The 15,565-nt window shown below is 44.5% G+C and overlaps 1 protein-coding gene across 18 annotated transcripts in view; it reads left to right on the forward strand.

The window, feature by feature from the left end:
* Magi2 (membrane associated guanylate kinase, WW and PDZ domain containing 2) overlaps positions 1 to 15,565 on the forward strand; it is a 1,485,406-nt gene that overhangs the window by 1,416,458 nt on the left and 53,383 nt on the right. For all 18 annotated transcript variants that reach the window (XM_006535743.4, XM_006535748.4, XM_006535745.4 and 15 more), the window contains one exon: positions 15,211 to 15,349. In XM_006535743.4, coding sequence (XP_006535806.1) covers positions 15,211 to 15,349 — 139 coding nt within the window. The remainder of the gene's footprint in view (positions 1 to 15,210; positions 15,350 to 15,565) is intronic.

The raw sequence follows: 15,565 nt of genomic DNA on the forward strand, positions 1-15,565 counted from the left end.
ATAAATGGATAATGTTTGTTTTGTGTATCATAGTGACTGTTGACTCAATGATCCCTGGCTTCCTATTTATTTAGATTTAGTACTTCAATAGAAAAATTATTATAATCAACACATACATTGCCAATAATACTTGGTATCATATGAAGAGTAAAGGGTCTCCACAGCCCTGAAATTAAACCCTTAATGAAAGACTGTGTGTCTGTTATGGCCGAGGCAGTAGACACCAGTGCCTGCTACTGCCATGATTTCTCTCACTTATGTAGTCTTTGTGCATAGTTCAAATACTGCGCAAGGACATACATGATGCTGTTGATCTGAGACTTCATGATGTCTTTACAGTTATCATCTCAAGAGAAAGGCTAAGATGATCAGGGATATTCAGAGCCATTCATTGCTGACAAGGCTTATGCCCAGTTACAGCTGTCCCCGACTCTTCGTTGCTGAATTCTCACTCATAATTGGATGGACTGGGTATTAGGACTATTTGGGGCATGCAGTTATGTATATTTTATGTCTCTTTTGATTATACAAAATAATGCATTTTATTGTAGCATTTTGAAACAGATAGTATATTCTGATTCTATTCACCCTCATCGCTCCTTCTTATTATTTTAGTTTGGGTTTCCATTGCTATGATGAAGCACCACGGCCAAAGAAACTTGGTGGGGAAAGGTTCATTTGGCTTACACTTCCACAGCACTGTTCATCATTAAAGGAAATCAAACAATGCAGAGTCGTGGAGGCAGGAGCTGATGCAGAAGCCATGGAAGGGGTACTATGTACAGGCTTGTTCCTCGTGGCTTGCTCAGCCTGCTTTCCTATAGAACTCAGGACCACCAGCCCAGGAATGGCCCCCTCACAATGGCCTGAGTGTTCCCCCATAAATAACTAGTTTGTTTGTTTGTTTTTTTTTAAGCCCTACAGACCTGTCAGGGCTGGATCTTATATTGGCATTTTCTCAACCGAGGCTCAGTCCTCTTTGATGATTCTAGCTTGTGTCAAGTTGACACAAAACTGGCCAGTACAACCGCAAAGGTAAATATTCAGTCATTTGCATCTCCTCCAAGTAATGAACAGCACTGTCTTTCTCCCGGCTGAGGGTACTGAAGAAAAAAACGTGGTCTCCTTGTCCTCTGCCACTGTGAATGATTTGTGAAGGTCTTCCTGTTGGTACAGTGGAGTCTCTGAGAATGGCTTTAAGAAGAAGAGCAATGTCTTTCTCTCAGTGGTATGATCTCAGAAGTCCAAGATAAAGGTGCCAGAATCTGGTGTGGTCTCTTCTGTGTCCACAGGAGAAGGCGAGTGTGCAGGCCCACTCCAGTAGCCCTTCATATCCATCCATCCACTCCTCAGGATGGAGCTCGCAGGACATAAACCTACCCCGAGTCCTGCCTCCAACACCCATATGCTGAGAATTATGTTTCCTGCACATAGGTTTGGAGAACTCATCCCAGACCATAATAGCAGTGGCAGAAAATAATAATCATTGCCAGCTACCCCCTCTCCTGTTTACCCACCATATATTTATTAACAAATCACTTCTGCTCAGTTGCCTACACATATATGCACGCACGCACACTTACACACCACTCCCACACGCACATATACACCACACATACCACACAGCATACACACATAACACACATATACCACAGGCCACATACTACACAGCAGCATACATACACATATGCATGTACACACACACACACACACACACACACACATGCATACACAACATACATGAACATATGCACTCACAGATACATATATACACACAACATACACATATATAACACACACTAAATGCTACAGAATATATTATAAAAACAGGGAGCATGGTCTCTGCTCTCTAGCTATACTCTGTGAGGAATAATTAGGAGTTCCATGGGAGCTTATTTCCCAGTGCTTCTTTCTCATAGGAGCAATCACCATGGCTGACAGTTATGCGAGCAGCAGATTCAGTAATGCTAAAAGCAAAGAGATGCCTCCACCTTGTGGCTGCATCCTTCTGAGGCCTGCTGGGGAAGCTCTTGCAGGTTTGCCTCTCTTTGCAAGCCAAAGAAAACTGTGTTGGTTTTACTTGTCGAACCTTTTTTACCTTCATAAAATCATAAGTATTAGAAATACTTGAGGCCTTGTTTTCACAGAAGTTCACTTTCGTTTTGCCCAAAGGCAAGTAGGTATGTAAATATCCATGAAACACTCACCTCACACCAAGCACCTTCATCAACAGTGGCAAAACACTAAGGCACAGACTGTCAAGGAACACTGTGTCCTCGTGGGCTCTATGTCCCACACACTGTCACCTCTCTCTGCAGCATCTCCCTCTCCCACTAGATGTTACTCTGTATTATTTTAAAGCAATACAGCACTTTATACCAGGAGTTATGAAGACATAATTCCACTTCCCAAGAATTTATAATTTAGTTAATTGAGAAGTGGGGGGAACAAAGCCCATGTAGCAACACCAGAGGTTCAGATGCCCTGAGTGCTACTAGAGAGGCAAGTTACAGTGTACTAGGACCAGAGAGATGGAAGGAGGGATTGTCCCTACAGTAGCCAGTGATGGCCTTATAGAGAATCTGATTAGAACTTTGAAGAGTGGCCATGATTAAAGATGAGGTTAGAAGACAAGAAACAATAGGAAGAATGATAATGTATTCTGACAATAATAGCCAAGAAAAATAAGAAAGAGAGAGAGAGAGAGAGAGAGAGAGAAAGAAAGGAAGGAAGGAAGGAAGGAAGGAACAAAGAAAGAAAGAAAGAAAGAAAGAAAGAAAGAAAGAAAGAAAGAAAGAAAGAAAGAAAGGAGGGAAGGAAGGAAGGAAGGAAAGAAAGTCAAGTAGGAAAATCAGGAAGGATAGAAATGAGCCAGCCAACTGAACACAGGAAAGGTGGGAATAAGATGTCAGAGGGGTCAAGATTCATAAGCCTGTTCAGGAACACAAGGGCGAGGGCAGGTGTTTGAAGCAGAGAAATACAAGACCAGAAGTGGGCTATATAGCAGGACAGTGGTGGCTTCTTAGAACTGTGACCATGTGGGAAGAAAGGGGCAGTGAGTGTGGAGTGGGGGCAAGGGAAGGCAAGGCCCTGAGGAGGGGCAAAGTAGCATGACAGAAATGGCAAGTGGGCAGATGCAAGGGGAGCGTGGGCAATTTCAAAAGCTGTGGAGATTAAAGGGATACCCATGGTTAAAACTCAGTACTACAACCTAGCAAGGTTCCCCAGAGCTACCTTCCCAGTGTGAGTTGGGAAGGGTAAACACCACCCAACTTTGACATCGTGCGTCTTGCTCTCAGATTATTTCTTAAGCCCCTCATCAGACACATCACTTGTCATATTCACTCACTGTGCCTGGTTCTGCACCACACTGTGTCTGCAAAGCCCCAATATCTGCTCTTCCTTTATTCCTCCTTCTCATCCAAGTCTGTTCCTTTCCTTCCCTCCCTAGGCAGTGACCTTAGACCGATGGATATATCTAGATCACCCAAACACTCTTGGCCTCTAGTACATGTCAGCTTTGGCCACTGAGAAATGCCAGCAGAAAGAGACTGCGAACGTCAGTTTTGTGTTCATGCTATAGTAAATGGCCACAAATTTAGTGGCTGAAAATGATGCACTCTTTAATAATGTCTCATAGTTCTAAAAGTCAAAAGTCCAATCTGTTTCGCTGGGTTAGAAGGGAGGGATCTAGTTGGCAGCACTGGCTTCTTCAAAGGCTACCAGGGACAGTGTTCCCTTTCCCAGTGTCCTGAGTCACCTGCTTGCCTTGGCATCTATCTTGTCCCTCGATCTTCAAACCCACCAGATTAGCATCTTCTCTCCTTTGACCTCTGCTTCTATCCTCCCATCTCCCTGAGATTCATACTCTTGGCACTTCATTGAACCCACCCAGATAATTCAGAATAACCCATCTCATGATCCTCCAGGTTGGAGTGGATGCAAAGTTCACCTCACTCAGTCGTAGAGCTCTTTTCTAGTATATGTGAAATGTTAAGTTCAGGCCTTGAAACAAGAAAAAAAAATGGGGTCTAGGATATCACTTAGAGCACACAGCCTCATATCTCATCCCTAGGCATGGATGGATAGATAGATAGATAGATAGATAGATAGATAGATAGATAGATAGATAGATTGATTGATTTAAATATATAGTAGCTATATTTATAGGTAGATATTAGATGGGTAGTAGGTAGATTGGTAGCTATATTGATAGATGATAGATAGACAGACAGACAGACATTCTGCAATGTCCTTTTCCCATATAGTCACTTATTCACAGATTCCAGGAATTGGAAGTGGGAGTGTGGCAAGGGGAAGGGGTGACATGATTCTGTATTCTCTACATAGACAGCTGGATGGTTTTTCTTTTCTTGCTGCTTCCCATATTTGTTCTCTGGGTCTAGCTGAATTTCTCTCTGCAGCTCCAACTCCAGGCAGGCAGCCCCTCTCCCATGCTTCTCCCTTGATCCTGGCAACTTCTCTTTCCTTCCTCAGGTCTTTCAGGCTAGAGGTGGGAACAGCACCACTCTCTTGACATGCTGCTGCCTCCTGCCTCTGCAGCCCTTTTTAGTTCCTTCACATCCACAGCTCTAAAACAATCTCTCTGTTAAATTATTCTCAAGACTGTAGCTGACGGTGGCTATACGCAGCTACCTAGCTTGACACACTGTGTGTACTCTAACCTACATAGGTACCAGGCCAGGTCTAGAATTGGCACATGTGCAGAATGTACATAAGTAAATACAGCATGAAGGATGGTTAGCTTCAGCAAAACAGGCATTATTACCATGTGCCAAAGGCTCGAAGCCCATTTGGTGACCGGGTCTGGAAAATAAGTATATCTGATTAGGCAAGTATGCGGAATGATAGTCTGTTTTGCTCCCAATCACATGAAGGGAAGGAAAATGACAGCCCACACACAGTCCACAGTTAGAGACTCCTTGTGATTTTCTTTTTGTTTATTTTTCAATCAACTAGGCAGACTGGCTTCATGACCTAACGTAAGTGATTTCTGAGCAGCAGTAGAAGCTGCCGGCTGGGCTGTCGTGAGAGCCTCCCACTCCGGCTCAGGCAGGTGATTTTAAGATATTACCCGGTCTCTTCTTGCCTGAACAGTTAAATGAGCATCTGAAAATGGAATGGGGCTGCTTATATTTTTTTTCCTTTGTAGAAACTATTTCTGCTTCAGCAAGCTTGCCTTTAAACTCTCTGTCTCTGCATTCTATTGCTTGTACTGATTTCTTTGTATTAACTCAAGGTCTAAACTACCTGCCAAGCACTTGGCGAGCCTCTCTTCCTAAAGATTTCATCTAAAATCATAAAATCAAAATAGCATCCCTGCCCTATTGGAATTCCTGTGTGGCAATACTTAACAACCCAAAAAGAGTCTTTTGCCTCTCGGCAATATTTCCACAGACAGCATTTGCTCCATTTCCCACTTAACGCTCCCTCAATCAATCAGCTGCTTCCCTCCTAGGCTCATTATGCAAAGCTTACAACTGTGTTCCTTCTCTCTCTTCTTCCACGATGATTATAAGAGAGAGAGGAGGAAGATGATTACAACAATTAGTAATAGAGTGCATTTATAGATATGATTTATAGATTATAAGGTACACATGTACATATGCTGTGTGTCATTTAGTCTGGGTTAAAGCAGGTGATATATACAATCAAAGTGAGGTAAGTTCTTATTATAAACTTTAATTAAATCCAGTTTAAACTAAAGGGCGCATTGAAGTATCTGAAAACATCCCTTCCCTCTACCATGTATGTATCCAGCTGTTAAACAAATATATCTGGACATTTCCCCTGTGGCTGGGCCTGTGCTGTTGGGGAGCTTACAGTATTATACGGGAAAAGGAAATTCTTCTAAAGGAAATTACAGGAGAGTTACACAGCCAAGGTACATGGGTACACAGATACACAGCCAAGGTACACAGCTGAGGCACACAGGTACACAGGTACACAGCCAAGATACACAGGTACACAGCCAAGGTACACAGGTACACAGGTACACAGCCAGGGTTGGTTGGATCCCTGAAGCCACTCCTAGATGATCTGAGAGCTAGGTTGGTCTTAAAGGATGAGTAAGATGAAACTGTTTGAAGGAATGGGGAAAGCAGCCAGACCGACCATGAAACAACATCCACAAAAGGACAGAAAAGAGAAATGCTTTCAGATCCTCAGAGTGTCGGGAAGAGATGCCCCGGAGAACATGTGGAAAGCCAGAAGAGAGAACCTCAGAAGTAGGGCAGCAACCACAAGCAAGAGCTTGGCAGAGTAAGATTTATAGACAGTCCAGTGAAGCTCTCTGTATACAAGACTGGAGTCCACAATATGTGCCAGGGGAAAATGGAAGCTTTGATGACAAAGACCGAGTTGTCATTTAGAGGTTGGCTGCCTCGACAATCAGAATACTGGATTTTCGTTTAATTTCACAATTTTTCCATGTTTAAATTTAGAGGCTTAAAACAAAATTTGAATGAGAGATGGAGGCTTTTGAGAAGCGGGTACTCCCTGAACTGCTGCCAAGGGCAGCCTGTTAATTAGAACATCCAGCCCTGGCAACACCCTGCTGCAGAGAAATGCATTCAAGTCAAAGGCTGACGTTTTCTTTAACTGTGACTACATATTTTAAAAGAGGAAACCTCAGATAATGAAAGCACCGAAGACGGTGTGCCACCCACAGGTCATGTCAGCCCTCAGAATTACACCATGGCCTGTAACTTCTTAAATCCACTTGTGACCCTCAACTCCACCCCTCCTAGGCTGGTATGTGCCAGGTGTAGCCTTGATCGAGGACTCTGCACATTTGCAAGGTCATAGCACATTTCTGTTAGAATAAACTCTTTTGAGAGATACTGGAATGTTTCCCTTTTAAATAACTACTATATCTAGGACATAGTATAAAGAGGAAGAATCTCGATTTTCAGCATGTAAGTTAATTGAGACAAATGAAATTCACAGTTTGAACACTCTCAAATGTTTGTTGCCATTTCCACCTGGGTTTGGAGTTTTGTCTTTGGAAGAACCTGCTGACTTGTTGGACTCCTGTCCCAACCATGTGATGGGTAGCTGCGTCCTCTCTAATTCATTACAGTCAAATGTGAGGAATGAGGTGGTTAACAGAAACGCCTAAGAAAATATGTTCACTGTAAACGGTTCCTAAGTAGCATCTACCATGCTCAGAACTAAGTGCTTGCCCTGCTATGCTGAAGCCTTGGGTTCCTCTAGCATTTTATAAGGAGGAGGAGGAGGAGGAGGAGAAGGAGGAGGAGAAGGAGGAGGAGGAGGAGGAGGAGGAACTTGGTATAACAGGAAGTGTAACAAAGGTTAATCATGAAAACTACCATTAAATATAAAAGGTCAGTCTGGAGAGGTAGCTAGCTAAGAGCACTTTCCACTCTTGCAAATGACCAAGTTTCGGTACCTAGAACCCACATTTTGGCTGGCAACCAACCAGTTACTACAGTTCCAGGGGCTTAAATGCCTTATTCTGGACACCACAGACACCAGGCATGCACATAGTTTACATACATACATACATACATACATACATACATACACATACACACACACACCTACACACACATACATACACACACACACACACACATACACACACATATACACACACACATACACACACACACACATACACACACACACACACATATACACACACAGAGACAGGCAGACAGACAACACCAATACACTTAATAATAATATTTTCAGAAATTTAAAAATATGTGTCACCGTCAAGTAAGGGGTCAGCCTGTCTCTTCTCCAGCAGTGTTGCCTGAGGCCACCAGCCTCCTCCTGTATGAGTACCAGAAGTGATCCCAGAGCAGTGAAGACCCTAACTTTTTCCCTAGCACCCTTATGATGTCATTCAAGTCAACTTCCCTTCCTCCTCTCAGGCCTTTAGGATTTGTTTCCCTCTAAGAATGTGTCTGATCTACCATTTTGGAGACCTCATCTGGTTTCCTACCAACACTATAGAAGTTGTATGGCTATGGAAGTATTTCCAGGAAGTCAGAGTTTTATCCAAGGTGCCCAAAGCTCACGCCTCTTTATCATGGGAGTGAATGCCTTGGGTGTAACTGCAAAGTGAAGCAAGCATGCACTGCCTCAAGCCTGATTAGCTGAGGGCCTGCCCATCAAGAAGCTGTAACAGACACAAATGACATAGAGTCACTGTGATGAAACAGCCTGTAAGTGATGCATAAGATGATGTTGAGATGGGACCTGAGAAAATTAGCCACAAGTGTGGCCCACACTCAGACCTTCATGACGTAGGAACTTGAGGTTATCTGTTATCCGTGGGCATACGTTTTTTTTCTAAAGCCCAGCTTCTCAAACCAGACTATAATCTGGGATCATTTCACTCATGAATCATGTAAAATTGGTTCTTGTTGTGATGTAGTCAGATAGTGGTTTTAACTGATAACAATCCGATGCCAGCTGGGTGTGGTAGTGCAGGCCTTTAATTCCAGCGTTCTAGAAGGTAGAGATAGGCAGATCTCTATGAGTATGAAGCAAGCAAGGTTTACATAGCAATCCCCACTATTAGCCAAGGCCTTGCTCCTGCCCCACCAAAAGTAAGTAGGTAAATAAATAAATAAAGACTGCTAAGCATGATTATGCAGATGGCCACTTCCCTCTATCCCTCCATCCCTCTTTCTTTCCCTCCTTCCCTCCATCCCTCCTTCCATACTTTCCTCCATCCCCCATCTCTCTGTCCTTCCATCCATCTTTCCCTCCTTCCTTCCATCTCTCTTCTCTTCCTTCCCTCTTCCCGTCTTCCCTTTCTCCCTCCCCTTCTTCCTTCTTTCCCTCCTGCCCTCCATCCCTCCTTCCCTCCATCCCTTCTCTCCATCCCTCTTTCCCTCCTCCACTCCATCCATCCAGCCCTCCTCCCCTGCCTTTTCCCTTTCTTGTCTTTCCTGCCCCTCTTTCCCATCAACTGAATTCTGGAATACAATATTTTAAAGATTCTCTAAACACATATGGCAATCTTTAAAGTTTGTTTTAGTATCTCAGTTGAAGATACAGTGGGGGCAAATATAGAAAAAGTACATAGACTCTTTTGGGTCATTTTCTTCATCCTGAAAGACTGAATTTCGTATTAATTTCCCATCTCATGAAACATGCTTTGGGAGTATACACTAGAAACAGAAGTGAAGTTAAATGAGACAGGAAATAATAAGAGATCTTGTGCCAACAAGTCTGTCTCTTTATACATACATGTATAGTGAGTGAAAGTAAATGAAGTTGCATCCCACATTTACTTAGAGGGTTCCAGTTAAAATGATTACACATGCAACTGGATTGGAATGAAAATGGAAATTCAACCTTTCTGTCATTGATACTGGCACAGGGAGGGACCAGAATCTCCACGCAGGAGCTGGACTGCTGCTTCCTCTTGACCTAGCTTCAAATGAGCTGGTCCATTTTACAAGGTACCCAACCACCATGTGTAACTATGACAACGTGAACCCATCCTATTACTTAAACACTTCCATCCCTAAAGAATTTTTCCCCTACATTTAGTAATATCTTGAATATTCTCAGACTCTTGTTGCTCCGATAAGGAAGGAAATCAGGGTTTGGAGAGGAATCTCAGTATGGCATTATGCTTATGAATAGGCATGAGGCCTGATCTCAGATCCCAGTGCCAATGTACAAAGTCCAGGCACGGGGTTTACACCTGTAATCCCAGTGCTAGGGGCACAGAAACAGGATTCCTGGGGTTCCTGGACAGCCAGGCTAGCCATCAATGAGCTCCATGTTCAATGAGAGACCCTATCTCAGAAAATAAGATGAGAAGCAGCTGAGGAAGACCTCTGAACATACAGACATCATATACACAAACCTACAAATACACAAACTTATATATACACAAGCACACATATACACAAGCACACATATACACAAACCATACTAACACACTCACAGGGGACAGGGTCAGCAACTATCTCTCACCCATACCCTGGAACGAGATGTGGGAGATATTGAAAGCCACATAGACTGGGACAAAGGAACCTTGTTTGAAGTGGTAGCAGCATCATTCTCTTCTTCTTTTGATTGGACCTGAAAGAACCTAGTGGGGAAACTCCCACTCAATTCCCTATTCGGCATGCACCCAAGAATCACGAACAGACAACCATCTTGATGTAAAAACACGAGGTAGTTTAATGTCGGAGCTATGGATCGAAAGGTATCTCACACAGGAGACAGTGGTTTCGACCCTTTAATGGCGGAGCCATGATGGCAGAGCTCCTGGTCGAACGTATCTCATGCAGGAGACAGTGGATTCGACCACGAGGCTTGGAAGCTAGGAGTTTTATTTTCTTTCAGACCCTAAACAGAGCCCTGGAATTGTGAAAAGTCTGCTGGGCAAAGCAGACCCCAGACTCCTACAAACTCTGGTGATACGATACCATCCTAGGTCTCCCCTGACATTTGCCCAACTGTGTGCAGCTCCTGGAGCCCGTGCTTCTCCACTTCACACACCATTTGCCAAAGTCCTCCCTCCTCTCCCACACTGCTGCCGCAAAAGGAGAAAATACAACTAAACACAGCAGAGGAGATGCTCATGCGTCTAAGCCTTCCTGTGTTCACATACAGGCCAGAATGCCAAGGGCACAGCCCAGCATGCCTTCCACGCTTCTTCTTACACGTGATTCTGTGTTGAACTCCCAGCCTCAAGGCAGCAGCATCAGATAGTTAACGCTGGCTGCCAGGGTCTGATTTTGGAGGCACTGGAAACACTTCATTCGCAAGTACACATTGTGACGCACCCCAGTCTGTCCCTTATTAGCCCCTGTACCTGTGTCCCCAATGCCTCCTAAGGTTGGTGCTATCACAGGGCTCTGGTAATTAAAGAGTAGGAAAGAAGTGTTACCTAAAATCTTAGGGAGTCCCAGCAAAGCCATCACATGATACCAGAGAGACCTGGGGACCCCCCCCTTCTTGAGGCTGTAGTCTCATTAATGAGAGAATTTGGGAACAAACTCAAAGGCAAGATGGAGAACAAATAGACTCAAACAAAAGCTTGAGGGCAATGCATTAATGTTTAAAGGGAACACCCCTCCCACCCCCACCCCCACCCCCACCCCCACCCCAGGGAAGGAGGGTGTGAGTGAGATCCCACTGTCTGGGCTGGCAGGATGGGCGGGGCACTGCAGAGGATGAACTGACTCAGTGGCCAGCCACACCAAGGGCTGAGTGTTAAACTATACTTAGGTTCAGACCAGCATTCAAAAGGAAAATACAGAAGGGGGTGGGGAAAGAGGTGGAGGAGGAGGAAGAAATAAGTCATGCCTAGACCCAGCCAAGCCAAGGCTTTTTATAGGGACTGCGTTGGAGGTGGGTGGGTATTCTGGGGATGAAAGGTATATTATCTTAAGGGTAACCTGCCTTCTAAGGAGTCCTTTCCAAGACAGATTCCTGACCTGCCCCACTGAATTAACATTAAGGAAGGAGATGAGGGCGTGTCTCCACCTAAAGGCGGTGTCTCACATGGACTTGGGTGGATAATGTGACAGCCCCAGGCTCACCATATCAACCTCCTGCCTTCCCTGTCCACTCAGGGAAACATCGAACTCCCAGCCTGCTTCCCCATCAACTTACTCCCTGCTTAAAGTGTGCTCAGTGCCAACAAACCCCAAATCCCTAAGTGGTACACTGAACTCTGAACATTCCCGAGAAACGGAATGCTCTCAGATACTCAGGTCTCATGTAAGATGCTCTCGTCTAGAATGTGTTATTCTACCTTCATCTGGGCAGCTACTCTTAACACATCATAACTCTGTGAGATGTTGCCACCACCAAGAACTCCTTCCTGGCAGCCTGTACACACCATTCTGGGGTCAACATCTGTCTCTGAACCCTTAGTAGTTGATGGACGCAAGTGCCATAGTCAAGATACAGTGAATATTGTCATCTTGACACACTTTCTTCTTCAACCAGACAAGAACATATTGCAAACAGAAACTGTAACATTTGACTCTGCATCACCAGTGGATTCTCTAGCCCATAGTAAGTGTTCATTAAAAGCTGCTTACTGAATGAAGATGTTCAGAGTCTTGAGGGAAGGATAGTTACAAACCTCTAACAGAGGGAGAGCCATGACTAATGAAGAGACTAGAAACCTCTGCTTCAGAAGACCGAGAGGTTATGGAAGGCACCCTAGAAAAGAAGATGTTTAAGCTGGGCTTGAGACATGCTGGGCTGTGAGAAAGAGAAGGCAAAGAGAATCTTGATGCCTCAGTCAGCATAATGCTCCTCCTTAGGAAGACTGGCTGTGCTGAAAACTGGAGCGGAGAGGGGTCGGAGAACATCGTACTGACCCAGGCACAGGCCAGAGTTGAACTGGTACACCCCTGGATGGAAGAGAGTTGGAACAGGTGCTGAGGATCCACGGTTTGTAAAAGGCATCTTGGGGCTGGAGAGATGGCTCAGCAGTTAAGAGCACTTATGGCTCCTGCAGAGGACCATACTTCAGTACCCAGTACCCATGCCAGACGTGTACAACCACCCATAGTTCCAATGATAGGGTATCCAGTGCTCTCTCCTGTCTTCAACAGATTCCACACACGCATGGCACATGCATACACTCAGAGTAAAATCATAATGAACTCTTATTTTTAAGCAGGCCGACATGAGCCCACACCTCTGGCTTACGTGAACCGTGATACCTATAAGGGTAGCTATCACCAATGGGGACACAGCTCCACACTGTCACCCCCCGCAGCCTACGGTACAGCCTCAATCCAAGAACCTCAACTCAAGCAAACCCAAGATTCTTGGTTTCAGAAAAGAACTTCAGGATGAGCCATTAGGAAGCTGAGTTGAGTGGTGGGTGGGGGGTTTAAAATAGAATGGCATCGAGAACACCAGAGAGTATGGCTACAGGCTTCTCAAAGAAGAGGCACAGTTTATTAGATGGCACTTTTGGTGTAGATTTCAAGCAAGGGTATTAAGAGGAAGATGTTAAAGGAAAAGATTAAAACATCCTAGTGTGGCGCTCTCGAGGGAGACTCAGTTACTTGTCTTAGCTGTTGGCATACAGCGTCTCAAAGGGCTTCTAGGCAATTTCCTTTCTTCTTTTCTCTTCTGACAAGTGAGGCTACAGGGTGGCTCCAGCTCCCCCTCCAGGGTGTTATAATCTGATAAAGTGAAACCAGGAGGCAACAGGGTTACACAGTCAGGATGTATGCTTTGCTATAAATGGGACGCCTCGTGAGAGTGGTTTCATAGGTAGGAGGCCAGGAGAATCCTAACCCTAAAGGGTTAGGAAATAAGAGAGAATCTGCTTTGGGGGATATTGGAGAGTTTCTCTGCTACTGAGATGCCTCCTGGTTATCCGGGTGAAGGTGACCAATAGCCAGCTGAACGGGAGTGAGAAGCACAGAGAAAGAAGCAGGGGCCTTCTCCATGGGGCTATGTTGAGCTTGTAGTTTTCCATAAGTGAATGGTGGGCCCTAAGGTTTCCACTGTGGGTGAAGACTCCATGGGGTGGGATAAGTGTTCCCACTTTTGCTGGCAAGTTAGATACATAGCCCTCACAAGTCACTTGACTCCAGGATATAGCTTTGGCCTCACAGGAAAAGGTGATAGTTAAGGAAACATGAAGAGAGACTGTCTTCGTTAGCATCACTAGTGCTGGGATGAACACCAAGACCAAAGCAACTTGGGGAAGGAAGAAAGGGTTTACCAGGCTTAGTCCGTATTCACATCAAAGAAAGTCATGACAGGAACTCAGGGCAGGAACTGGAGGCAGGAGCTGATGCAGAGGCCATGAAGGAATGCTGCTTACTGGCTTGCTCCCAGTAGTTTGCTGAGCCTGCTTTCTTATAGAGCCCAGGACTACCAGCCCAGGGGTGGCACCATCCACAACAATCATTAATTAAGTAAATGCCCTGCAGCAGGATCTTATAGAGGAGCATTTTCAGTTGAGTTTCCTTCCTTTTGGATAACTCTAGCTTTAAGTTGACATAACACTAGCCAGCAGAGACATTAACTTTCAGTTTAGTAAAAGTAAAAGTCTTGTGAGTTATTCTTTGTAATATGGATGCCACAAAAATGATGTCACCCTCTTCCACTGCCCCAAACCTGTGCCTGGAAAGGCCACCAAACTCAAGAATAAAATGCTGCTATGACAGCAACTATGTACTCCTCTGCCTGCTCAGCACACTCAGCTGTAGATTTTTCTTGGCTCTCTCTGCTTTATAGATATTAATTAGAGTGAGATCTTCTTTGTTTGAGAAACCATCTATGCTAGGAGGTGATGGCACAGGCCTTTAATCCAAGCACTTGGAGTCAGAGGCAATCAGGTCATGTCCAGCCTGGTCTACAGTACAGCTCCAGGACAGCCAGGGCTACACAGAGAAACCCTGTTTCAAAAGAAACCCAAAAAGAGAGAGAAATCATCTATAATACATTTTTTTTTTTTTTTGCAAAGCAACTCATTGTGTTTTCCCTGGCTAATTAGTCTTAAATAATTTGTTCTGAAATTCAATATATTTTGATTCAAAGGCCCCTGGCAATAATGTTCCTCTGGGAGTTACATAATCCATTTGTGGTCGAAGCTCTTTATACCCTACTATCTACTCACAAAAGCTAATCGGGAAGAGCTTATGGAGCGCAGGCATTTTTGACAATTGCAGAGGGAATGATGCTTCACCAAGCATCTTCTGGCAACCAGGTGTGAGCGTGCAAGCATTTCGCAAGGGCATTAGTCATGTGTAGAGAACAGAAGATCTCATTTTCAAGTCAAAGAACAGTGATAGGGAACTCATCATCAAACTGGAATATCAACTAACCACTGCTAACCACGAAGGGAATATTGCAATAGCACCCAGGGAAATGCAAATGATGCACAGCAAAAACTTGTCAGAGAAGCACAGAGACTAACCACTCCATCCAATGTGCTAAACGGATACTGCACAAAGCCAAAAGCTGACAGTGTCATCAATGCAAAGCCTTAGAATATTTGCTTCTTCACTCAGACAAAGCTGCCAGGGTAATGAGAATTGTAATATCAGATCGACAGCCTCTGATCAAGTTAGTCAGATTCAGGGAGTAGCCAGGGATGAGGTTCTCCAGAGAGTCAGCTTGGGTGCTCTTTGGAAACGGGACGCTATTTGAATAGTTGGAAATGCAAACCATCTTTGCCTGACTTCCTTTTTCGTTAATTGACAGGTAGGAGATCAGATCATTGAAATAAATGGGGAAAGCACACGAGACATGACCCACGCCAGAGCAATAGAACTCATCAAGTCTGGAGGAAGAAGAGTGCGGCTGCTGCTGAAGAGAGGCACGGGGCAGGTCCCGGAGTATGGTGCGTTTCACAGTTTCCTTCATCTGTGTTCTGCATTCTCTGTGTTTTAGAAATATATACTGCATTTGTGGGCTACCGCTACCAGAATAGGTATTTACTATCAGTAGATCAATAAGCACACATGTCAACTTAAGTCCAAGATGTGTATGAGTGTGTGTGAACCCTCTCTTTACCTCATAAAGCTAGGCAATGTTTATTGTAGCAAACGTGTGGTCT

This window comes from Mus musculus, chromosome 5 (genome assembly GCF_000001635.26).
Source record: "Mus musculus strain C57BL/6J chromosome 5, GRCm38.p6 C57BL/6J".
NCBI classification, from domain to species: Eukaryota; Metazoa; Chordata; class Mammalia; order Rodentia; family Muridae; genus Mus; species Mus musculus.